The sequence below is a fragment of the Mercenaria mercenaria genome, chromosome 19 (genome assembly GCF_021730395.1).
Source record: "Mercenaria mercenaria strain notata chromosome 19, MADL_Memer_1, whole genome shotgun sequence".
Lineage (NCBI taxonomy): Eukaryota > Metazoa > Mollusca > Bivalvia > Venerida > Veneridae > Mercenaria > Mercenaria mercenaria.
This window is the reverse complement of record NC_069379.1, coordinates 25,924,024-25,951,649: the sequence shown is the minus strand read 5'-3', so window position 1 is coordinate 25,951,649 and position 27,626 is coordinate 25,924,024. Positions and strand designations below refer to the sequence as shown.

The window sequence follows — 27,626 nt, the reverse complement described above, 5'->3', positions numbered from 1 at the left end:
CTTTGATTTACGTATGTCAAATGATGAAAACATGTCGGTGGTGATATAACAAAAAACGTTTTAACTTTAAAAATATAAAGAACTTGGATTTACGAATAAAGTTGATAGGATGCGATCAAAAATTTAGGCCACAAACAGTTAAGTACAGATCCTGTTTCCAATAATAATTGATACAAAATATATTTAGCGTAATTGTAAGTTGTTGTAGTTGTAAGAAAAGTAAAAAGTATAAACTCTTTTTAAGATATCTCGTATTGCCAACAAGTAAATTACCTAAGTCAACAATCTTCGCTATATTCTCGTGTATTGTTATTTTTATATTTAATGACGAAATAAATCTAACTCTTTCAGTGTGATTAACACTTTCTGTTTGATAAATCTCCTTTTATACCGAAAGTCTTTAAAATGGTTACATCTTAAGTCGTTTATCTTAACACTTATATCATGCATGAACCAAGGATTTAGCAAATGTAGCATGGTTATATAACGTTTGCACATTAAAGTGGACGATTTTGTCATTTCATACACCTATTACAAAGCACGATTTAATAAGTTCCATTTATATAAGGCACATTCTTTACCTGTCTTTTTTTTTAGATTACTTAAGCGCAATTCTTTCAAGATTAGCTTTATAATGAAATAAATCTAGAAATAGACCGTTTGCAAGCATAGGACGAAAGCAAGCACGCATGGGTTTGATTTAGTCTGCTTATAAAATATAACGAATAATGCACTATTTCTCATGCCTCTTGCATCGAATTGAATAGAGTACATTGAATGAATTCATGATCAAAATTGACCAAAAATAACAATAATATTTACTGCTTTTATAATTGCTTCAAAAATAGATCCGACAGTTCTTTCTGTCATGATTTTCCAACATGTTGGCATGTTGGGGCAATAAATGCTGTAGGTTTTGCATTGGACAGATGATGAACTTCCCCTATACAGACTAATTTACCAGACTGACAGTAAATCAATTCCTGTATTATTATTTTTGTTTTAGATGTTACCTTTGTTCCATATCGTTTTCATGCTGTTAACCATAAACTGCGGTAAGTGCTTAACATAATATAATGTCATAATAGCTATCATACTTGCATGCGTATTTTATATTAAAAGGCCATTGCAGCGAGTGTTATGAACATGTCCAGTCATTTCATATTTAGCTATATTTTCCAAAAATATATTAAGAATCAAAACAAATTATTTCCAGTATTAATTCAAAAAAAAAAAAAAAAAACGAAAGGCAGTTTCACCCTCGTGTTATTATACTTTATTATAATGCAATTAATAATGATTTTAACCAGTATAATAGTAAAACTAAATATTTTTACGGGTGACTGCATTTTTACATTTCCTGCTTTTCTGATGTCCCGGCCCATCATTCTGTTCCAGATTAATTTATCAATTTGTATATTTAAGATGTTCATGGTAACTGAACACTCCAAGTGCCCCCACACGCATTATTTAGCACCTTGGTAGAACCACCGACCTTGTTGGATGGCTTCCTCACATAAATAATTCTACGTCGGTGAGGGGCAAATGATTCAAAGTCAGCAAACTTTCCACTCAAGATGCACCAAGATAATTTTACGAATATTTGGTAGCATTTGTAAATCACTTTTAATTAATATTTCAAACATTTTGATCGGGTAAAGTTAGTTCAAAGAAGCTGTTTAACTAAATTTATCTCAAAATGTGTTTAGGTTTATAATGAAGTGATTTTGTATTAAAATGGAACTGTTAAAATTGGGCGGTGATTAATCTGCGGAAAAATGCTCATCTCAAACATCTCGGTAGATAATGGCATGTTCAGTATTTTAAGAGTGGCAGAACGCGATAACAACCAAAATGGTATACGATAAACGTAACATTTACACACATACGTGTACATATATAAACTTTGAATATACCATTTAAACACATCTTTGTTTCATCTCGTTCTGTGATTTTAAACAACGTACCCCCATATTTCCACATCCTCCGCAAAATAGGTTACAACAAATACAACCATGCGACTATATTGATTCGAACATCCAATTGGTACGTGTTAAATATAGCACAGTCTTGAAGTTCCAAATATTTGTTTGTCTAAGCATATTTTGCTCGCTATTTCTTGTTGTTTCAACTGATATCTTTTACTTATCCGTGGACAACTTAGGTCTAAATGTAAAATCTCAATTGTTCGGCTTTAGAAAATTCATCCTAAGAAATATTCATTCTATGTTTTCATCCAATTTCTACGCTGTCATTAGCAGCCCCTTTTGATTTTTTACACCCTCATAGACAGAGGAGAAAGTAACTAGTATAAGCGCATGCTATAAAACGCAAGAGGGAGGTGTTAAGTCAGTGGACCACTGTTCCCAATAGTTTTTCAGAATCGAACAGAATGATGTAAATCTAAAATTATTTTCCCTCCAATCACTACTAGTACGTTAAAATTTCCTTTGATATGTTTACCTATGAAAGTTTAGGAATTTAAGCAAAGAAAGAATCTCGTCATAGAAATATTTCCCCAAAAAAAAAATTGTACGGCCATGGCTCGGGGTGTGAACATTCGGAGTAATCGTGTCAGGAGTTGCTGATGTTTAATACAAGACCCATATCTTAAATTTAAAAACTTTTGACAAACTAATTGGACTGGTAATTCTCTCAAAGTACAATAGCTATGTCAGAATTCATCGACAAATAAAGGTGAGCCCGACACTCTACGTGTGATATATCATGTAAAGAATATTTATAATTGTGCCGCACTAATATTTTGAAATGAAGAAAAGTTTTTTTAGTAAAAGTCATTTTACATAGTGTGCACTTAATTTCTTTTTAACATCTATGCATTAGCTACTAATATTTATGTAAAATGTGTAAAGTTTCACGAAGATTTATAAATATCTTACTTAGATATAATCAAAACTCCATATATTATTTATTTAGGAAAAAAACTCTGTTTATACTCGATAAGGGGGATAACACTATATGTGAGCAAAGGTCATGTACTAATTATTTATCATATGAGGCTTGGTGATTCTAACTTAAATACTAACCTGAATTACTGAATTATGTGCATTTTCAATTTCGGATGGACGGACAATCGCACGGACGGACGAACGGACAACCAAACGGACAGAGTCAAAACAATATTTCTCTACCATCGGCGGGGGAAGAATATCTTATTAATAAGTAAAAACTACTATAAATTTGATGTTATGAAATAAGCATGACGGCAAAACATTTAGAAATGAAAATGGTTCATGTATGTGCACATTAGAATACTTGTCGACATTTTCTTGGAAGAATAGCATCCTGAGTTATTATTTCGGTATACTTTTGTAAATATGCGTATTGTAGCAACATGAACTATAATGTTCTACCGAAAATTTCTATTCATTTTATTCCAATAGGTTCAGTGCAGCTTTGGTACTTGCAGATTTATCTGTAAATGATATATATTTATTTCTGCCTACTTGCAGTTTCAACGCTATTAGATGATTCAATACTTAACTGTTTGTGACGTTTAAAATCAATTCCTATCACTTAACAGCATTGGTTTTAAATCGTATATCTTCCTATTATATCCACTTCATCTATTAATCCAGGTAATTGATATTGTAAGTAACAATTTCCGTCTTACGTTACCACCGATACATAAATATTGTCAACAGCATCTGTGATTTAAATCATTATTATCATTATTACAAAGATTGAAGTATAATATATGTAATATTCCGTACGATTACTAAGAATTTCAGATTTATAAATCATCGAAGAGAGAGAGAGAGAGAGTGAGTGAGTAAATACAAGGAAACAAATAAGCATGAGGTAATTCCGTATGAGCGATTAAGTGCGTGGGTTGCTGACTGAGAAATTTATCATTATTTCCTGTATCATTGTTATCAATACACTTGGCACAGGGAAAACTAAAGCTGACTGTTTCAAATGGACTCTGTCACAAATTTTATCATTAATTCATTTATGGTTTATACCAATAAAACTCTAAATGCTTCATCACAGAGACGTGAGCAGAAAGGGTCTTAGTGCATTTAAACAAATATACCTCTTTAAAGGTAAACGTCTTTCGAATTCATTCCTCAATACGGACTGTCAGCAAATTGTATATGCATATAAATCGGTCTCCGACTTTCACAGCGCAATAGAAAGATATTCTACTCCAATCGACTTTACTTTCTTTTAATGATATGACTGAATCCTAACAAAAGCTGTAAAACAAAGATCATTTATAGTGGTAAGGACATTGTATAATTAAATTACACTTTTTGGTATGAACATACATTTCTCAGACAGAGAAACAAACCTAGAAATCCGGTTTCTACCGGATCCCGTTAGAGCCATCGCCGCCGCGTACTGTGACCTCGAAAGAACGATGCTGCGATGTTGCAAGTTGAAAGTTTCGATTTTTCACCACCATAATTTCGTTATTTCGACTTTTAAACATTGTAGTATCCGCTCTTTCGTTCTTTCGAGCTCATATTACGCGGCGATGGCCCTAACGGGACACCGTATATATCTGCAAACTACTAGTATACCATTTTTCTAAAATTGTTTTTATTAACTTAGCGCGCATATGGTCCAATGATGATATCATATATATATGAATTTTATTGTAATATCCTTGCTGTATCTTATTTGCTTATGAATCAGTTCCTTCGAAATGAATAATTATTTGTCTTAGAATATAACCAAGACCTATCACTAAGGGTGGTGAATACCCCCAGACAGCAGCTTCTTGTCAGAGAAACAGAAGTATTGAAAATATGATACATTGCATTTGTATATTGTACAAGGAGAAAATGTACAAAGATGCACAAATATGTTGTGCAAAACGGTATAAGATCTCCAAATTTTATTGATGTACCTTAAAATGAAGAAAGTAGTAGGTCAGTAAGTCCAAATTAAGGTCACTTAAAGTCAGTTTTGAGATGTGTGTTCAAAACTGTACAAGTTGTCCAAGTTTTATGGCAATATCTTAAAAAAGAAGAAAGTAGGTCAGTAGGTCAATATCATGGTCAAGGGACCATGTAATCACTAAGGGTCATCAATTATATATACTTAACAGCATATGAAATATGTTAGAAAAATATTATTTCTATTATTTTTTCCAATGTAACTCTATTCATATTTGAAACAAATAAAGGGTTCTTACTTCGTGAAAAATCATTCAAATGGAACGTGCTTACACTTGATACCGATGATAATAATAACAAGGTTTGATAAAAGTCTGGCATACAATGACTGAGAAATACTGCGGACATTTTTTCCATTTATATATGAAGAAAAAAATTAAGAAAGGGCCATAACTATGTGAAAAATCATTCAAATGGAACGTGCTTTGCACATGCACAACTTGACTTGGTACTAATGATAATCACAAGGTTTGATAAAAGTCTGGCATATACGGACTGAGAAATAGCATGGGCATTTTTTTGCATATACATATAAAGAAATATTAATAAATGACCATAACGAAGTGAAAAATCGTTTAAATGGAACCCGCTTCGCACATGCTCAACTAGGCTTGGTACTGATAATAATTACAAGGTATGATGGAAATATGGCAAATAATTGCTGAGAAATAGCCCGTACAAATTCCGTCTTCAGACGGAGTATAACATTCTGGAAGATACTATTGGTTTCATACATTATAAGAACTTTCGGGAAAAGTCCTTTTAAAAAATATACATTTATATAATTATGTTGTAGTACATGAAAAGTACATAGAAAGTACTAAAACATTTTAGCTTTATTTCAGAACAACAACTATTTATTTGGCGTGTTTGAAGGGCACGGACACGCCAAAACGCCAGAACGACAAATAAGAGCGCCGTTAGGTTTTTGTCGTGCCGAGTTGGAACGCTTACTTGTCATACAACAGAACGAAATGGCTGAAGTACAGATCTTGAGAATAGGTAAAATACAGTTAATGCTTAATACATTCCATCGGAAGCATTAGAAAAACTTCTGAAGATATAAGAATGTTATTATTATCAAATGTCATACATTTCATGAAGATTAAACAAATCATTACCCGCGTTTTAGAGTATGTGGCGTCAAACCTGAACTTTTATTACCTCTCTTGAATAGACTCAGTCAAATCGAGTCTGCTAGTGTTTTCCTTGACTGCGTTCTATGCTTCTAAAAGATCTTCTTATAGGTTTTATTAACTAACCTAACATTAATCTTCAAGTACCGTGTGTCGGCTGTTAAATGTATCCTCATACTTGGACTAAGTGCTGTTATATTTTCGGTCATTTGGGATCATGGGGTACATCCAACTTTACTTCTATAAAATATTACGCCTAATCAGGTGCTAAGGGGCGGGAAGGGTGTTACACATTTCATTATCTCTCATGAACAGACGCAATCAAATCGGGTCTCCTATAATTTTGCTTTGTAGCGTTCTCTGATGCAAATAGTTTTGAATTGATCCTATTTTGAAATATGTGAAAATATTGAGATGGAACACTTTCAAACGAGTACAGTGATGTACGTATCTCATTATTGTGAAAAATGGCAAATGGAACTATTTTAGAGATAAAGCTCCAACTGCATCTTCTTGTTGCTGCTTGTTCTACAAATTTTAACTGCAGTATTTGAATCAATCGTAGCGATGCTTTCCTATCCTTTGTAGTGATAAGAAGGTGTAATTCTGCGCCACATTGCGGAATGCGACGTTGCGTCATTATGTCCCATCAATACATGAAAAACAAAATGGCGTCGAGTGATGTAGCAGGCCGCTTCACTGGATTGGACGGTTCTTTCGTTCTTGACTGGAAAATCTGAGAGGCAGGGCAAGGAAACTCAAGGCACACGTGACGAGTAAGTTGGTGTCCCCAAAATGGTACAAGGAAGATGACAAAATAACGAATGGATACATGGTAAGAACTCCTATGATTGCTTTGACCACTGTAACGCGATTCTCTACAATTACATATTCTGTGGGACGTTTTATTTATCCTGTTTGTGCTTGACTAGAATGCACTTAAAAGAAAAAAGAAAAACCAATAAACCGGCTAATCAATTTGTCTGTGACATGCTCCTTTCTTAGATCAGTAAAAAGTACAATCATTTTTCTATAAGTCAAACAGTGACGCTTGAATTTACTTAGTATAATCTTCACATTGATAATTGAAGCAGTCTTCAGATTTCCTTCCAACATGGAGTCAAAAAAAAAAAAAAAAAAAAAAAAAAAATAGGAAAAAGATATAATTTTAATTATCAAATTTCATAAATTATATTAAATAACGTATCTTTAGGAAAAATGCCCTGAAATTTCCTTAAGTTAAAATAGTAACAATATACGGTTTTCTTTTTTATGGTAGACGGCAAAAAAGTTTCATATCGTGGGTAATAATAAATAATTTCCATTTGATTATTCGTATACATGTATATGCACTTGCTTATCGCGACGATGCAAACTGGCATTGAAAATTACCACATCTATTTACGTTGAAAAGACAACCATAACATATAATGAGATGCAAGTATGTTTCAGAAAGTATCAGATTGTTTAAAACTGACTGGCTAAAAATTTATTTGCAATCAATATACCACGTTTTAGTAATAAGACGTTCACTATATAATATGAGTAACGTCAGATAACAATGGCATGTGTTGTGCGCATGCGCGCGGCCAGGTATTCCCAAAGATGTGCTCTGGAAATTTCAAGAGTTTTAATTTTATTAGGCGTGCAAGACCAGCCCTTCGCAGAAATAATGTTAAACGGATACTTAATGCTAGGAAATAGTGCAAAACAGGAACTTTCTTTTTTTCTCAACATTTACGACCTATCTGAAATTGTACTTTGTGCCCCACCCACCCAGTCGCCATTAGAATGACTGCACATCATCGGCAGGTAGGCGGAAACAAGATGGCCACCCCAAGGGAGTTGAAAATTAATTTGATCTTTTTTTTCGCTAGTTATTTTTATGTGGGCAATATTTATGAACCAGGGTTATTCAAATGAATCTTCACAAGACATTCTTTCTACAAATTGTTTACTGAACTTTGGGTTTTCAATGAAATTAGCAATTATTAAGGAGCAACGTCATTTAGGACTAAATGATAACGCTCGGACTTGTTTGTTATTTTACTTGTTGATACTCCAGTCGGGAGATGTTGAGGTCAACCCAGGGCCTGTGAAATATCCATGTGGAATTTGTAATAAGAACGTAGGCTGGAACACAAAAGCCATCCAGTGCGATGGATGTGACATTTGGTGTCACACTAAGTGTACTAATATCGGTCCGGACTCTTTCAAGATTTTAGAGCAGTCGAATGTTGCTTGGATTTGTCTACGTTGTAGGTTACCTAACCTTTCAGCACTTCATTGTATAGATGTTAAATCTCTTATTTGTGAAAATTCATTTCATCCATATGCACAGTCTGATGGTAATTCTATTAATTTGAATGAAACTATTAATAAGTCATATATAAATAAGTCATATAGTGAACGTTATTCGTCCACACCGATACGTGGAAGTGAAACCAATCGGAACTTTTCCAACATATCGCGCATCTCGGTTGAAATGCCATCATCACACTTTGGTAGTATTGAAACTGAACCGACTTCGTCTTTTCTTGGAGAATTACATACACCGTCTGAATCATCTTCTAGTCATAGTGATCATGTGCAATCCGTAAATGTTGGGAAGAATAATCATGATTTTTAGTAATAAACTTTCAAAGTGTGAGAAACAAGAAAACTGATTTACATAACATTATATCTAGTCGTGCGCCTGATAAATTATCAGGCTCGGAAACGCCTGCTGACGCAAACTACTTTAATGCCGAGTTTCTTCTTGTTAATATACAGTAAACCTCGCTTATAAGGAACAGCTTGGGACCTCTAAAAATTCTATTTCCAGAAAAATGATGGCATCGTCGTGCTTATATGTGCCTCACCACATATAGGATTTTTATGAAATTGTATTTAGCAGAAAATATTCTAAATATAATAGAATCTATCATAGTTTTGCCATTAATACCATATTTGATAACAGTACAAGTAAATAACGATCAGTCATTACAAAAAGTCCGATGTTTAATATGTATGAGTATTTTTCAATCAGTGAAAATTTTAATTTCTTGTCAGTTTACCAGGAATCTCTATGCAGATAGCAATGTATACAAAAATTGCAAATATTGCACTTTCAACTTCAAGGGCATTCCTGGCAGTTTTAACTGCGCTAATTCTTGCGAAGAGGCCGGTCCGTTACTTATAGAATTTGTGTTTCGTTAAATAGAAGCTGAATTATTTTCCGGACACAAACTTATAATTATTTGTGTCAGTTGCGTAATATTCTGTAATGTACCGAGGTGAAAAATCAAGAAAATTTAACCATTTTTTAATATAATTTATTTATAGTTTGTTTCTGTTCTTGGTCCTCATATTGGAACACCAGTTTCAAATTGGGCGTGCACTTATCTTGTCCATAAGACATAAGATTAACACTACAAACACTTGGGGCTTTGACAAGCTTATATTAGTTTAGTGTAGCAATTTTCTGCATCTTCCAATATAGTATATCAGGGTATTTTCAAAATGCCACCAGATACTTAGGAAACTTGTTCATGTTCGTCAGATATGTCTGTGTGATGGTAATATGCAGAAAATTGCTGGCCAATACTAATATAAGCTTGTCAAAGCCCTAAATGTCTGTGATTAAAACAGGCATAGTGACATACCGTTATGATCGCTGAAAATGATAGAGGACAGGTTGAAGTAAATTTATTTAAAATAAAACAAAATCAGTCCATAGAAATACAGACTTATTCAGAAAAAGGCATATTAATAGAGCTACGTTTTTTCTGAAACACCTGTTAGCTTGAAACAGTAAAAAATAAATGCTTTCCGTACGAATAGTATATTTTTTTCCATATATTGTTGATGCCCTCTAAGTTGAAAGTGCAATATTTGCAATAATTGTATACATTGCTATTTACATAGAGATTCCTGGTAAACTGACAAGAAATTAAAAATTCCTGTTGAAAGGTTCAAAGAAAAACTAAACCCTGTGGAATATAGAGATAAATACCGTTTCCTGACAAGAAAAATAGTTGTAACAACTGCATAGATGACCGGAAGAGCTATGAAAAGCGACATAATCAAGGTACCCACATGTCTGGTGGAGCAAGAATTTTGTCCATTTTTTCTCTCTGTGTAAAACATAAAGAGAAATCATTCCAGCCTTTAAATAGAATGTTAACAATCTAGATTTCCGTAACCATTTTTCTTCTAAGAAAATCTGGACGGTTTTATTCTCATCCTCAAACAGTATGTCCATGTAAGCTTTATATTTCGAAGACGGGAAAACTGACTAGTCCACATTCTAAACTTAATTTAATTTCCTTTATAAATTCCTTGTCAAATTTCACCTTTTGAGTTGTAAGATGCAAGCATATTATTCCGTGAAAATTTACATTATCGATTGAAATTATAATGAATATATTAAACAGAGTACATTATCAAAAGGGAAAGTACACAAATTCAAAAATAAATGACCATTTTCCTCAAAATTACCATGTAAATATGTACCCATATTTTCATACATGTTGAACAAAACTTCACAAAAACAAGATGTGTTTCATGGTTTTTATTTCAAATGAACATAAAATGCATCAAATATATGCCTGTTAGGCCAGCCTAACAAATAAATACATAAATATGAAAGCTGAATATTTGATAAAACATAAATGATATAGATCTTCACAGAAGAAACACTGTGTTAGGCTGTCCGAACAAAATTTTGAACAGTCTGAAAAACAATTTAAAACCGTTCGGTCAGCCTAACAATTCATATACAGTCCAATTAGGCCGCCCTTACAAAATTTCAAAATAATTTGAAAAAAGGAGATTAACTGTTCGGCCAGCCTAACAAATAAATAAATAAATATGAAAGCTGAATATTTGATAAAACATAAATGATATAGATCTTCACAGAAGAAACACTGTGTTAGGCTGACCGAACAAAATTTTGAACAGTCTGAAAAACAATTTAAAACCGTTCGGTCAGCCTAACAATTCATATACAGACCATTTAGGCCGCCTTACAAAATTTCAAAATGTTTTGAAAAAAGGAGATTAACTGTTCGGCCAGCCTAACAAATAAATAAATAAATATGAAAGCTGAATATTTGATAAAACATAAATGATATAGATCTTCACAGAAGAAACACTGTGTTAGGCTGACCGAACAAAATTTTGAACAGTCTGAAAAACAATTTAAAACCGTTCGGTCAGCCTAACAATTCATATACAGACCATTTAGGCAGGCATTACAAAATTTCAAAATGATTTGAAAAAAGGAGATTAACTGTTCGGCCAGCCTAACAAATAAATACATAAATATGAAAGCTGAATATTTGATAAAACATAAATGATATAGATCTTCACAGAAGAAACACCGTGTTAGGCTGACCGAACAAAATTTTGAACAGTCTGAAAAACAATTTAAAACCGTTCGGTCAGCCTAACAATTCATATACAGACCATTTAGGCCGGCCTTACAAAATTTCAAAATGATTTGAAATAATGAGTTTCAAAACTGTTTGGCCGGCCCAACAAAAATACATGAAAGACTGTTCAATATCAGTCACACTTCTATACAACTTTGTGTTAGGTTGGCCGAACAGACTTTTGAAATTATTTGGAAAAAAATATGTTTCAAATTGTTTGGCCAGTGTAACAAAAATACAAGAAAGACTGTTCAATATCACATATAAGTATTGTGTTAGCCCGGCCGAACAGACTTTTGAAATTATTAACAAAAATGTTTCAAAACTGTTAGGCCAGCCTAACAAAAATACAAGAAAGTATTTGATATCACATATATACATACAACTTTTCGCTACACCAGCCAAACACACTTTCGAAATGGTTTGAAAAACTGAGTTTCTACATTGTTCGGCCAGCCTAACAAAAATAAAATAGGCCAGCCGAACAGGCTTTTGAAATAATTTCAAAACAAAAATTGAAACTGTTTGACCAGCCTAACAAAAATACAAGAAAGACTTTCAACGAAACTTTCATCTCAAAGCGTAGAACAGTATTGGTTTCTAAAGCCACGTTTTAAAATGTGTATATCGTTGTCTTGTTAGTTATATCTATAATTTTATATTCATGTTTGTTATAAATTGAAAGGCATTATTTCTGTTTCTTTTGAATGTGTAATTGTAATTTATTGTACTCTGCAAGATATCGGGTATATATGCATGAAAAAAGTGCTATGTAAATGTGGTTTAATAATAATCATCATAAAAGTAATAATCATAATGATACATATTAACATTTCAGGATTGTATTCTTTTTGTGTAGATAAATATTTAAATATTTTATTCCCAATTTTTCAGGCACTTACATTTTAGCTATATTAAAAACTCTGCCGGGGCCTAAATAAATGCTGGAAAAAAACATTTGGCAAAACATATAAAATGAGAAAAGCATGAATATACTTGTAATGGCATACAGGTAATATGTATGAATTACAAGTACAGAGTTATAGTATATGCTGATGATTTATTGATGACAGGAGCGACAATTGCTAAACAACGTTTTCAACTTTTTCAAATCAGTCCAATGACATACATAGTTTGGTAGACAGGTATTTCATAATTCTTTATAAAATAGACGCTTTAACACTGTCTATACTTCTGTCTTCTTTCTTCGTCTTCTTTTTACACAATGTAAAATCTGGACAATGCCTTTCTGTAATTTATGTTCCTAACACATGACAAATACTTTACTACTTGAAAGTCGGGTTAAACCATACAATATGTTCCATGTTTTTGGTAAGTTTCTTAGGTCTGAAAACCACTGCAGTAAAAATTGATCGTATAAACAGCCTATTACATTTTGTATTTGCGCAATTAACACTAATATATCATTCCATAAATATAAAAGTCCTGTATCATCTAATAGGTTTTTTTATATCTTCTGACCACCTTTTCGCATACATTGTAATTACCATTTTCATTACATAAATTATACATAAAAATCTGTATTTTTTACGATTTAAACCAATATTTTACAATTCTAATCTTTCGAATCATACCCGTTGGAACTCATCCAAATTCACCATATACTGCAGCATCAGTTATTTATTTTATTGCTTGTAAAGTTTGTTTAAGAAATTTTATATTTAAATGTTTAAATATCCGAAGCTTCATGGAAGCCCTAAACGTCATATTCATAGTTTACAACCGAATCAAACACTTTAACTTCTCAGATTCATAAAAAAAAACACTCAACCGTAAAATAAGGCTTCCACTGCTTGTTGAAATCAGACACCTTAGCATTATTCTACAGTGTCATCTGTTAATTATATAAGTTATTTTAGTAATAGAGATATTTTCATTTTACAAATATTGTGTAAACTACAGAAAACGCTCAGAAATATTGGCGAACATTTGTTAGCGCCAGGTCAATACTTACGGACAACACTGTCTAAGTTTCTCAATATCTAACATAAACCTTGAGATCACGCAAATATATATGACAAGCTTTTGAAAGGTGAAAATTCCGCATCCCACCTTAAGCTACAGTCACACATACGGATATGTCCGTGCGTTGAGGTACGGTGCGGATAGGATTAGTCTGTGGGAGTATAACTACGGAGCATTACGTCTTAGTACGGGAAAAATGGTGAAAAACAGGAAACAAACAAAACAATACAGGACGCGAATAAGTACGGATGGGTACGAGGTACTACGCTGAATTACGTTTTACTACGCCTTGCAACTTGCCCAGCGCACAGACGGGTCTGCGGTAAACTACGTTGAACTATGTCTAAGTACGAGCATAAGTTTCAGCCAAGTTGGACTAAAGTCACACTCAAATGGCTACGGTTTGCTCAAACTTTTGTACATGTTCAAAAGTTGGAGAAACTTGCAAGTTTTGAATAAGTTTTGAATACGTTTTGACCACGTTTTGGTACGATTTATATACGAATGACTACTCTGAGGTACGGCTCAGGTACGGATCGATATGGATTACTACGTTTTTCTCCGTAGCTAGACCTAGCTATCCTCGCCGTATGTGTGACTGGGGTATTAGCTTATTGATTTTTTTACATGATGAATCCTTTAAAATTTATCTTTTAATTAATACAAATTTAGCTATCACAGATAATTGAGGTTTATTTTCTTTCATAGCAAACTTCTTACATAAATAAAAATAATATTAAATAATAACTATTATTTTGTATTTTTAATACAATAAATATCATAATTATAATTAATATTAATTTTCGGTATAACATATTAATTTTTGTGCACTGGCTTATTTTCTCTTTTATCCAACATGCGAGCTAACATTTTTGTCAACCATAAATTTAACAAAACGTTTCAACACGACGATCACAAGCAGTTAAGTACCCTTATTCAATCTTGATTTCAGGATCTGTCGTACCAATATGTAGCCCAGGATGTAAATGTAACTGGACCGGTTATTGTTATGAATGCAAGGATGGATATTATCAGAATGATAAAAATCTGTGCGAAACCTGTTCAGCAAATTGCTTAACATGTTCATCTAATCGAACTTGCACTGAATGTAAAGAAGGATTCTATCATTTTGACAGCGATGAAAATATCTGCCATCCTTGTGCCGAAGGATGCAGTGTGTGTTCTTCTAAAGATGAGTGTAATCATTGTAACAAGGGATACTTCAATAACAGCGGGTCGTGTAGAAAATGTCCAAAATGTTGTACAAAGTGCTCATCAGAAAATGAATGTCTGGAATGTAACGAGGGTTACCATCAAAACGACACATTGTGCGTGGCATGTCCCAGTGGGTTCTACTGGCTGGGATCTGCTTGTTTACCATGTTTCGAGAACTGTGCCTCCTGTGCAATGTATTATGAATGCACTGAATGCAAGGCTGGATATTTTGGACGTGAATGTACACAGAGGTGCTCCCTTGGATGCGTAGACAACGTATGTGAACAAAACACGGCGAAATGCAGTTGTCAAGGCAACTTTATAGAAGAAACATGTAATTCATGTACTCAGGGAAAATTTGGACCAGCCTGTAATCAAGACTGTCCTAAGCGTTGTTGGACTTGTAATTCATACGAAAACTGTACTATGTGTGTTGCCGGGTATTATGGTAAGAGATGCGAACATAATTGCTCTAGTGGATGTTTGGAGAATAGCTGTAACCCGTTAAATGGTATCTGTGCTGAATGTAAGCCTTCATATTATGGACATAGATGCGAAATGACTTGTCCAAGTGGATGTTTAGATGACGTTTGCGACAGGAAAACGGGCACCTGCCATCAATGTAAACCTTCTTTCAAACGGCCAAAATGTATAAATTGTTTGGATGGGTATTGGGGTAAAGACTGCAGAAGCGAGTGTCCCGACAGCTGCCGTTCCTGTTTATCCACTACGGAGTGCACAAAATGCAAAGATGGACATCACGGCGAGAACTGTGAAAAGAAATGCTCTTATGGGTGCTTATTAGATCTGTGTGATCAAGACACAGAGGTATGCTCTAAAAGCTGTAAAGCAAACTTCACCAGAACGTACTGCAAGCACTGCATACCTGGAATGTATGGAGGTAATTGCAGCGTATCATGTCCGGAGAACTGTTATGGTGGAACGTGTGATACACGGGATGGGACATGCTTGTTAGGATGCATTCCTAAATTTCATGGCAGACATTGTGATTTGTCCTGTCCAGATGGGTGTTTAGATGGCATGTGCCGGTCGAATGGACATTGCGATGCATGTATTCCTGATTACTACGGTAATTCTTGTAATATATCATGTAGCAAGAACTGTATTAACTCCTCATGCAATATGTCAGGTTATTGCAACGATTGTCAGCCTGGCTATTTCGGTATATTCTGTTCTGAACATTGTTCTCAACATTGTTTATCAGGTGAGTGCTTGAGGAATGGAAGTTGTTATTCCTGCCAATCCGGGTTTTACGGGACCAAGTGTAACAGATCTTGCCGCAAGAATTGTCAGTACTGTGCAGATAGTTGGTCATGCAAGTCATGTTTCAATGGTTTTTATGGTAAAATTTGCCAGGACAAATGCAGTTACTGTAAAAGAGGAACAGCTTGTGATATTGATACTGGATATTGTGAATCTTGTGAAAATGGATTTTATGGCAACAAATGCAAATCGAAATGTAATATGAAATGTCAAACTTGTGATAGTTCTAGTGGTCGAATAAATGAATGTTTAACGTGCAAAGCAGGTAGTTACGGACGAAATAAAAGCAGCGGGTTTTATCACTGCAGCATACGCTGCTCTAGAAACTGTATGAATACAATATGTAATGCTGACTATGGGACATGTGACTACGACTGTAAACGAGGCTATTGGGGAGGACAGTGCCTGATGGAATGTCCCGAAAATTGTCGTAACAGCGACTGTCACAGCGATAATGGAACTTGTAGGCAAGGATGCTTAGCTGGTTTTAATGGAGAAAAATGCGAGTGTCCAGTTAACTGTATATGTTATTTAAATGGCACATGTGCCAAGTGTAAGATTGATTTGGGAAATTTGGCTAAAGGCATGGCTGGCTTCTACGGAGACAATTGCCGTTATCCATGCAGCGTTAATTGTCGCAACATAACATGCGATAGAGAGACAGGATCCTGTGACAATGGATGTCTAGAAGGTTTTGAAGGGGCCATGTGTTCACAGGGTGAGAACCTTTGATATCTAATTCAGTTCAAGTTCATACCATTTTGATATAAAGTCCCAACGGGATCTAACGGCTTGTTAGATTTAAACAGAAATAGCACCACTGAAAGAAAACAAACAGAACACTTTGATTTGGCAAATTAGTTTTAATTCATAATTAAATGCATCTTATTTCATTTACGGCATACAGGTAATATTACTATATAAATTATCAATAAAAAACGTAATGCAAAATACATTGCCGACCTAGTTAAGATATCCTATATATTAAACATGTTTTTAACAGAAAAAACAATCGAGAATACTTCTAGTACAACAAAACAAATTGGTTCAGTAATACTGCTGGTGTCCGTGGTAATACTGACCATCAGTGTCGTTCTGGTAGCTGTCATACTGCTTAAAAAACGGTAAACATATCTTTATTCATTTATTTAATTTATTTCTACATTTCTGGTTACATGTCAAAATATAATAAAACTATCGATAATGTAAAAGCTGCATGTTTTTTAAGAAAAATTATTCTTTTAAAACAAAAGTCAGACATATAACGCTATTAAAAATATGTGATTTAGCGAGTTTTTATGCTTATTGTTACTTATGTTTCTTTGTTTTAGGTTGTACTCAATACAAGAATAGGAATAATAATCTGAAATATAAGTCATATGGCGACTTTCCAGCTGTGGTGGTAGAGGAAGACCCCATGTACCCCTCCGTGCATTATTTCATTACGAGCGGGCACCTGGGTAGAACCACCGACCTTCCGTAAGCCAGCTGGATGGCTTGCACACATGAAGTATTCAACGCCTCGTGTGAGGTTCTAACCAGTTAGGCTCGAACCCACATCGATGAGGGGCAAGTGATTTGAAGTCAACATCCTTAACAACTCGTATAAGAAATTCATTATAATAGTCTATCTTTGATATTTGATAGAATAGTCTAATGTATTAATTTGTTGATAGACAAAACCCGAAACGAGAACGTGTAGTCAGTGGGAGGTTTGGTGAAGTTGTGATATACAGACAAGTTAGAAGTACGTGTGACCGTTCGGAGGACGTCTCTTTTGGTGGTATAAGTATTAAGAGTTTGGTAGCGTATAATTCTTGCTTAAGACGGAAAAACTAAAAACAAATTAATATGCAAATTCTTCACTTACACATAAGAGATTAGGATTCTCCTTCACTTGAGCAAAGTTTCTTAAAATAAATTGCTTCAAAAAACACCATTCCCTATATTGAATGTATAAAAAAAGAAATAAGGACTTTTTGCAGTCGCATTTAAACATCAACAATCATTGACCCAAAAATATATTTTTCTGTTTTGGTATTAATATTTAATACCGAAACAGCTCATTGAAGGAGTTAACCTTAACACTTTTATAACCGCTTAATTGACAGGTTTTATATAAATAGAAAGTTTGAAATATTTCACCAAAATAACTTGTTGTTTCGCGATCTATACAAAATGTAACATGATATGTGTCAAAACAACCTGATAGAACTCTGTACATCGAAATTTCTGAAAGTGTATTATATGATTGAATTTAATTTTTAATTGTCATGACATATGAATCACTGGAACCATTAAGTATTTGACGACGAAATTTATACATCTGCTGTGATGATCACTATTTAATAACAATTGCGATATATGTTCCTTAAATAAACAATCATTGTTTTGTATTCAAAGTCGCATATTCAATTGATGATTGATCTATTGTTTAATTTTCTGATTCATAAGCTTTGTTAGTAAAACACATGAGTAATACATGAACATTCAAGTGACATCCGGTACGACAGAGTAAATATGTACCTTATCAGCTATTATCTGTTACCCTGCATTTTATGAACACAACATGTGATAAAAAGACAAGAAACAGATATTTGGTAAATTCTTTTTTAAAATAAACAGCAAAATAAGATCAGCTGGGTGTTTTAAAATAGTTCATTAGTTGAACGTTTTAGAACCAATTATTATTATCTTTTTTACAAATTTTATTATCTATCACAACGGCAATCTTTAAGTGCCGTGTGGCGGCTGTAAAAAGTCTCACCATAGTTGAATTCAGTATTGTTATATTGTCTGGTCTTTTGGGATCATGGAGTCCATTCAATGGATGTGTAATAGAGTTCCGCTTAAGTCGGTGCTAGGGGGCGTTGCACATTCCATTACCTGTCGTGAATAGACTTTGAGTTTTAAGCTCACTAGTGTAAGCGAATCGTATAGGATGGCCCGTGTCAACGTTTTTATATTCCCTCAAACTACTGATCAGAATTACACCAAACATGGTTAGAAAAATCCTGGTATAAGCATTTTTCAACTTTATTTATTAAGTTACTGAATGGTTCCCGGGGCACCAGAGTTAAAATTAGAAAAAAAACTTTAAAGGACGTCTGCTCATGAACCGCTCGATGGGTCTTTACAAGTTTGGGCTGTAGCGTCAGTACAAGGTCTTCTCCAAAAATTTCTTCAAAAGGGGCGCTTGATCTCTTTTGTTGAAAGTGCTAAAACTAGAAATAGAATCGCCTTTAAACAATTTCTTCTAACGAACTGCTTGATAGACAGTCTTGCTTCTCCAGTATTTATTGAAATGGGGGGAGGGGCTTGACCCTTTTTATGGACCGCCAGAGCACAAAATAGCAAATATATTTAAACGACTTCTTCTGATAAACCGCTGGCTGGATCTTTATCAAACTTGATTAGTAGCATCATTGTAATTGGTCCACTTAATCCGCATTACGAGTCACCAGAGCTTAAAGATAGAAAACAATCACCAAATTCTCATCCATCAGAAGTTCGTCCGGGAACCATGGTAGACCTCTGATATGCGAAAATGTTTCTTATCATGAAAAGCTCCTCATTATGAAGTCAGGTGCTCTACCGGTGACGCATATATGGGTTGTCGTGGCAAAATAAAACATTTAAAAGTAACTTTTAATGGACTGCTTAAAGAAAGGTCAAATGGTCAAGGTCTTTTTCGAGTGAGTGACTTATGCCCATTTGAGCCATTTGTACTTATAAATTACATTTTCACTTATGTCTGTTATTTCTATTGTTTGCGGTTAGGCATTGTCTCTATAAAGAGAAATAACAAACAGAAACAAAGGCTGTCAGGAAACAGGAAACACAATGCAGCCTGTCCAGAAAGCTCAGCATCCAACGTTGATAACGATTCAACATACTGTCTGTCCGAAAGCACAGCGGAATATGCCACAATCGAGAAGAAACATCTAGATACGATGTTCCAAGAAGGCGCAGCAGACTGTGCTGAAACAGTATGTATAACTTTCGTTTTTCCATAAACTGCGTACATGTACAAATACATTGTAAACTGTGTTAAGTTTCTAAATTAAACTTTACAAAGAAAAGCATCATGTTGCTTATGAAATGGTAATTCAAATATCTCACTTATTCATATTAAAACACAGCGACATTTCAGAGTTTTCTATTGAAATTACTATGTCTACATTACAGTTTGACGAACACATATACTTCAATGCAGATGAAGTAATGAAAAGAAAAATACCATTAGATCAACTCAGAGAGTTTGTACAAAACAAAACTATAGACAATTATGTTGAAGAATTTAAGGTATTATCTTACATCATATATATTAATGATCAGCTTTACTTGTTGATATATTTTGTTTTCTAAATTGTTACAATGATTGTTGAAGAAATTATACACAGCCCCTAACCTATTCAGGATCGAAGAATTACAGTTATGCTCAGAAAAAGTAAACACATTCAAGTGCCAGAAATTCATTTACATACTGCTTTATAAATCTGAATTCATGAGGTGAAGAGAAATGTTATTAATCATGCCTGTTTCCAAAACTCTATACAGAAGAACAGTCCTGATATTGAAGATTGTGGACTTAAATGAGTTTTTTTTTTCTATTACCAGGAATTACCGTCGGGACTTATTAAACCGCATAAAGCCTCACAGAAGAGAGAGAACATACTAAAAAACCGTTACAGAGATATATATCCCTGTAAGTTAATATATTGCATGCAAGGCCATGTAATAACAAATATAGCGTGTAAGCCAACATCGTCTTGCAGAAACAAATCATGCATGTAAAATGTTTCTCTTACATCAAAGACACTGTATATATATACGATTAGAATGTATACCTTCTTTAAGTTAAAGATATGACTGGTGTCAAACATGTAAAATAATAGCGTTGTAAATAGGAAATATCTATTTTAACCAAGTAAGACGTAACACCCTCATCGATACGTTATATAATCACCTCACAATAAATTCCAACACCTGGCTCTCCGAAATAAAATCTCAGATAACTTGCGGTACTATGATACATGTGGCAATGAAAGATATGTATGATAATGATGGTTCTGACTATAAACCATAACAAAATTAAGAAATACATTGTTCTAGTGGCAACCACCTTGACTGTAAATCCAGACGACCGGGTTAAAAATCCCTATCCAGGCACTGGGAATTTCTGCGATGCTCTAAAGAAGTACCTACGCCAGGTCTGTATTTTCCAAGAAAGAGGGTTTTGTGTGTATCAGTGCTCTATACCAGACACAATTAGGAAAACCAAGATGTCTATTCACAAACAACCAGGATAAATTAGCAGTACATACCTATATCTAAAGTGATTTTTCTGCTGTTTGATCTTCATCTGGTCAGATCGATTTTTATTTGCACTATAATGGATGAGTTTTTACAATGAAACGATTATGTAAATCACTTATACAAATAAAATTATTGTTGCAGATGACAGTAAAAGGGTGATTCTACGGGAAGGAAAATCTGACTACATTAATGCAAGTTACATAGATGTGAGTAACTATTTTGTAAACCATTTCGTAATATCATTTCTACTGGTTAATGTAGCACTCAGACACCTATATGATATATTTGAGCAAATAATTATACGAGCATTTTCTTTTTGTAATAAAAATACATCATGTTCTTTAAATATTTGCAACTGTTTTACAGAATCTTTTTTCTTTTCGTTTCTTTATATGTTTTAGATTTTAAGTTAGTTTGACGCAGTTTAAGTCATATGGCGACTTTTCTAGCTTTCGAAGATAGGGACGACCCTAGTTGGCGCCCCGGGCATTGTTTTAAGAATGAGCCAGCACCTTGGTAGAAGCTCCATTCTATTTATGAAGAAATTAGAAATTAAGACCTTAACCATTAGAGCACGGAGGCTCTTAGAGAATATTTTCTATAGTTGTATCAATTGTTATCGAATGACGTGATGACTGCTAAATAAATTCAAATATCGACACAAACAGTGATTGTTAATAGCTCGGAATTTAATCATTTTGAACGACAATGGTCTTGTTTTAAGATGCCGATGGTACTAATGTAATACATTTTTCGAATTCTATTTTAGGGTTACAAGAAACAAAGAGCATACATTGCTTCAATGGGTATGACATTTGTATACATTATACATATTTTTCGTACTCAAACCGTATCACCACATGTGCAGTTATCACGAATATAACTTTCTTCAGACATACATGTTCCAGAACATGTATTTTAATTAATAAATAAAGGCCACGATACAGGAAACATTGAATATTATAAGAGACTTTGAACGTGTAGAACGCAGCCAAAGCAAACTAAATGCAGACTCGGTTCTGTTCGTGATAAGTTTTGCTTGCATTTGTTTTTATTAAGTTAAACGTCACACCGACACAGTTACAGTTCGTAATGCAACTGTCCAGGTTTTGATGGTCGACGAAAACTGCAGATGCTCTCCAGGCAATATTTGACGAAATGGCGGGAATGTGGGTAGAACCAACGACCTTCCGCTTCCGTAAGCTAACTATGATTTCTGAGCCCAAAGCGAGATTTCGAGACCACAGCAGTTAGGGGCAGTGTATTTGAAGTGAGCGACCTTAACTACTCGGCCACGTAGGCCCGTTTCCATGATTAGTAAAGAAATGTGTAAAACCCAACTATACCGCCTGCTTAAGTGGAATTTTACATAATGGACCAATACATTCCTATGATAAAGATAACAAAAAAATAATTACAGTACTTAGTTTAAGTAAATACAGATACCAGCCACGTCATCCATCCTAACTACAATCCTGTGAATGATGTAACTTCAGCTTAGTGGATGTTTAGAGCTAGAATATTTTGTTTTTTGTTGGAAATGCGAACACAAGACAATTACATTTATTCAACGATTTAACACTGAAATTTCCAGCTAAAACACATTAAGATGGAACAGTACAATTACTTCATGATAATTAAAGAAGTTTCGGTCAATATTTTGCCATGTTGCATGCTGCATGCCGCAATATGAAGACGATACCATTAGTATGATCCTGAGTATTACGATTTATGTTCATGATGAGACGTGTTGTATGAACATGATTTTAGGACCGACAATCAAACAAATGGGTGCTGATTTTGATGTATTCTGGAATATGGTCTGGCAGGAAAGAGTAGGCAAAATTGTTATGCTGACCAATCTTAGAGAGTCAGGGGTAAGCAAATATTTAATTAAAATCATATTAAACTGAAATTTTCTTCAGTTTTCTCTTTTGCGTTTTTTGTTAAGAAATTCTGTTTGGTACTAAGTATTTTTTATCTCAACAGAGAATAATGTACTGAAGTTTAGCTATTGTAACCATTTACCTTTCGTCGCACAGCGTCCTGTTTCCTTTTCCGTCCTATATCTTGAATATATATATAGATAGACCTTTAACAAATCTTACCAACCAAAATTAGTCAGATTCGTCCAGAGACCGTACTCACATTTTCCGATATGTACATGAGAAAAATATATTAATCTGCCCGGCCGATCAACTTTATTTGAAAAAATAAGAGTTAGATACCATATGCTTTCACCGGGGAAACTTGTGTGTGCCTTCTTTACACTCCCCCCCCCCCCCCCCACACACACACACCCTCCCCTACTCCCCGTCCCCCTCGTTTCTTATTTTAAAGACGGTCAGTGTGAGATTAAGATTTATACGTGTCCATGATTTTTGAAATTATGCATGTTTCAACCTTCAAGACATTCTACCGATTTTAGTACAAACAAAAACAAGTACTTATAAAAATTGGCAAAACCAGTTTTGTAGATAACCATAATTAAACTTCTTTTCCACTTTTTTATTTCTTTCTATCATGGCGTTTTGTTACCACATTTTTCTGTCATTATCTGTACTAAATTTTAATGCAATACAAACAGCTCTATTGTATCTAAAATCTTCGTACTTCAGGTACAGAAATGTGACAAATATTGGCCTGATGAAGGATGTTGTAACAAGTATGGAAACGTGAAGGTCATATGTCAGGTTGAAGAGATCTATGCTAATTATACAGCCAGGATCTTCACAATGGAGGTAAATATTGCATAGGAAATCAATTTGCATATCATTACTTGACCGCTTAGAATAGCAGTACAGGTATTCATAATATATATAGCGGGGAAAAATGAAGAAAATGTCTTTTTGAATTGTATAGCTTAATTGTGTAAAAATACACCTTAAAACCTTATACGGTTTTACCATCATTTGGATATTCGGGAGAATGTTATTAATGAGGTCGCTTATATAAATGATAAAACTTATACAATTGTATGGTTTTATGTAAAACTAAAAGGTATTTTAACCTTCAATCTTTTTCCCGCTATATTATTGTATTGTCCAGTAACAATACATCTATACATGTATATATGATATGTATAATCCACCCGCTTATCTTATTAAGGGGAGCACAGATATACGGATCACAGGGTCGTCGGGTTGATTTTCGGGCGAGGCGTTTGTTTTCCCTCAGGCTGACGATTTGTGTTAAGACATTGTGTCTGAAATGATTTGTCCTCCATTTGTGATTCATGTGGGGAATTTGGCAGCTACTTGCGGAGAACAGGTTTGTACTGGTACAGAATCCAGGAACTCTGGTTAGGTTAACTGCCCTCCGTTACATAAATGAAGTATATTATTAAAACCGCCACAGTATGTAATATACCTTTGATTGAATACCTGATCACCAAGTATCAATGGATATTGGATATGTTGTATACAATATAAAAACATCAACATTGTTTTCACTTTAAAATAGTCGAAAAATCATCGGGCTTCTTTTGTGTATAAAACGTTTCCTCCTACTGTTTTCTTTTTACAGAAAACAGAGAAAAGGACGCTATATCAGATGCATTTTACAGCGTGGCCGGACAAAAGTACACCAAAACAAGTTTCCAGTTTAACAGACTTCTGGGAGAAGGTAAAAGGCATAAACACAATAGAAGATGGACCTATAATTGTTCACTGCAGGTAAATATTTCATTTATACGACTTGCAGAAGAAAAGAAAACAACAAACAAGTAATGTATGCAGACTGAGTAGTTAATAAATTCATTCTCGATATTCTTTGTGCCAATTTCATTAGTCAATTTCCATCACACAGCTACTGATAGAGAAACGCACATAAGTAAACAGTAATAACGCATTTCATCACTAAAATGGTTTTTAGCCCAGTTGGTGCACCGTTTATACCAACTTTCAGCCCAAGTACATGTAATTGAACTTCTTAAAAGGATATCCTTCTTTTATTATACACGAAGATTATAAGACTATAGAGTCTAAAAGAATGTTTTTTTCCCTTTAGTGCAGGGGTTGGCCGAACAGGAACTTATATAGCGCTGGACATATTAGCCAATGAAGGAATGTCCGAGGGTCACGTGGATGTTTTTGCATGTGTCAGAAACCTGAGAGAAGAACGTGTCTGCTTGGTACAGACAGTGGTAGGTTGTATTTATTTACATTATCATAGTCTAATTATCGAATGTCTCTCTCAATTCAAATAAAGTACCTTGATAAGAACAAATGTACCGTTAAGATTTATCCGACCATTGTAAAATTCGGAAAATTTAGTTCGTACCAGTTTGGTACTACGCAATTTTTTCGGCGTGATATGACTGAAATATCCACATCTGCAGTACTGCGGAACACTAACACTTGAAGGAGGCAAAAACGAAACGTTTTACGCCATTGATTGATTCACGTTATATCAATGATAAATATCGTATATATGACTCACATTCTGACTCATATCGCACTGAAAGATAAAACTGAAATTAATGGTGATTTATTTTTCCATAATCTCGTTCTAAGGTTGATCTAAGAGCGTGTTTCTATAGACAAGCCCGTTCAAGAAATCACATCTAGTTAGCGACAGTAGAGACCACTTTAAATTTTCAATTTATTTTTATGCTTTTAAAAGAAATTAATATTGTATTAAAAGATCATATGTTTTAAAAAAGAAAATACTTTTGCCCTCTTCTTGGGTTGTCTCCTTGAATGCATGTTATCCTTAATTTCCTTCTTTCTGTTTTACTAATGATTGATTCATGCCTTTTACTGCCGTATTTCCTATATGACAATTATTACAGAAGTATCATGTTGGCGATAATTCATCTGGTTCGCCCGTTTAACGTTTAAACAAATAAGAGCAGTCAGCGTTACGTCCGTTCATGATGGTGTAAATGTTTGGTTTCTTTGGTTCTGTTTAGTTCTGTGTGAGACTTTTCTTGAATATTATATTTTGTATATTTCAGGGCCAATATCGATTCCTCCATGAGGCTTTGTTACAGATCCTGTCCCCTGATAACACCAATATATAGTAAACTACACCCAGTTTAGCAAGAAGTGCAGACATCGCTTTACCTGTTATGAATGATAATGGAGCATTTACCTACCAGCAATAAAATTAGAAATTATCATAACATAGTGCAGCGTGTTGAAACGGCAGCACGTTCAGTATGCTAGGCTGATGAAACATTCTTTACCAAGTAACGCTATATGTTTGAGTAACTGCTGTGTGAATGTATTTTATGTTCTTAAGCCTCTATTATTTTGCGAATCTCCTTGTATATATTTTTGCAGAATTTTATACTACTTACCGAGCATGAGGCACTAGGGCTGAATTAGATAGAAAATCGTCGCGGAATTTCATGCAGTAAGTTAACACATACACTTAAATTTTTTTTGTGACATTGGTTTGATATTGCGATGATAATGTTACCTGTATAGTCCAGGCAAGTTTGAGAGTGAGCTTATATTCCAGAAAGTATATATATCCCGACTACAATGAAGATATCAAATTGCACATTGAAACTTAGAATCCAATGGCAAATCCTAAAATGGAGGAGTGTACATATTTTCGGGTAAAATATGTGTGATGTTATAATTATTTAATAGAGATGTTATAATTATTCGAAAGCTCCTGCAATTTTAGAATAAAATCAGGTGAGGCACCGTCATGCAGGCTATAAAGTTCAGCCATTGAACGTTAAAGAAAGCCTGTTATAGTGTACAGTTTTCTCTATAAAACAAATAAGTGTAGTGATTTCACTCCAGTTAGATGCTGGTACAGCACAATTCACGATCAAGAAAAGTACTTTGCTTTTATGAAAAAAGAAATATCAGAACTTGTTTTACTGATTTTAGAATTAGCTCTTAAAAATAATAACTAGTTGATAAAAAGAAATCCTGCTCTGACAAGAGGTTTTGTGAATTATGACGTTCTGCAGAAACTCTGAATGAGACCCATTTAGTTATTGGTTGTATTATAATTTATATAACGCATAGCGCGAGAAAATATATAAGACACTCGGTAATTATTCACTGACTTCTCAAATATGTCTTCATATAGCTTATGAATAGTGAAAATACTGAATGTTATCAACCTTTTTGCACGTTTATGAATGTTATAACATGAAGTGTGAATTGTTTAGAATTCTAACACGACCAACAAGTAACCTACATACATATAGAGCAAAATTCTGCAATAAACCACTCGCGTGCAATGACGTCATCCGATCCAGGTGCGTAGCACGGTCATGAAAAATAGTTACCACTTTTTTCTAACACTGTTGATACTAGTATGTCATGTAAGAATCGAAATATTAAGTTCCCAAGTGTGATTAATCGTAGAATAACCCGAGT

General features: G+C 34.1%; 1 protein-coding gene across 1 annotated transcript; it reads left to right on the top strand.

Moving 5' to 3' along the window:
- On the top strand, positions 1-27,493 carry LOC123541940 (multiple epidermal growth factor-like domains protein 11). Its single transcript, XM_053531984.1, has 15 exons — positions 1-137; positions 1,007-1,055; positions 14,414-16,678; positions 16,964-17,084; positions 17,637-17,743; positions 19,741-19,949; positions 20,149-20,265; positions 20,581-20,668; positions 21,421-21,485; positions 22,049-22,085; positions 23,050-23,156; positions 23,898-24,020; positions 24,805-24,953; positions 25,288-25,423; positions 26,237-27,493. Exons 2-15 carry the CDS (start codon positions 1,007-1,009, stop codon positions 26,300-26,302), a joined length of 3,639 nt encoding a protein of 1,212 aa, XP_053387959.1. The 5' UTR covers positions 1-137; the 3' UTR covers positions 26,303-27,493.
- Positions 27,494-27,626: the final 133 nt, after the last annotated feature.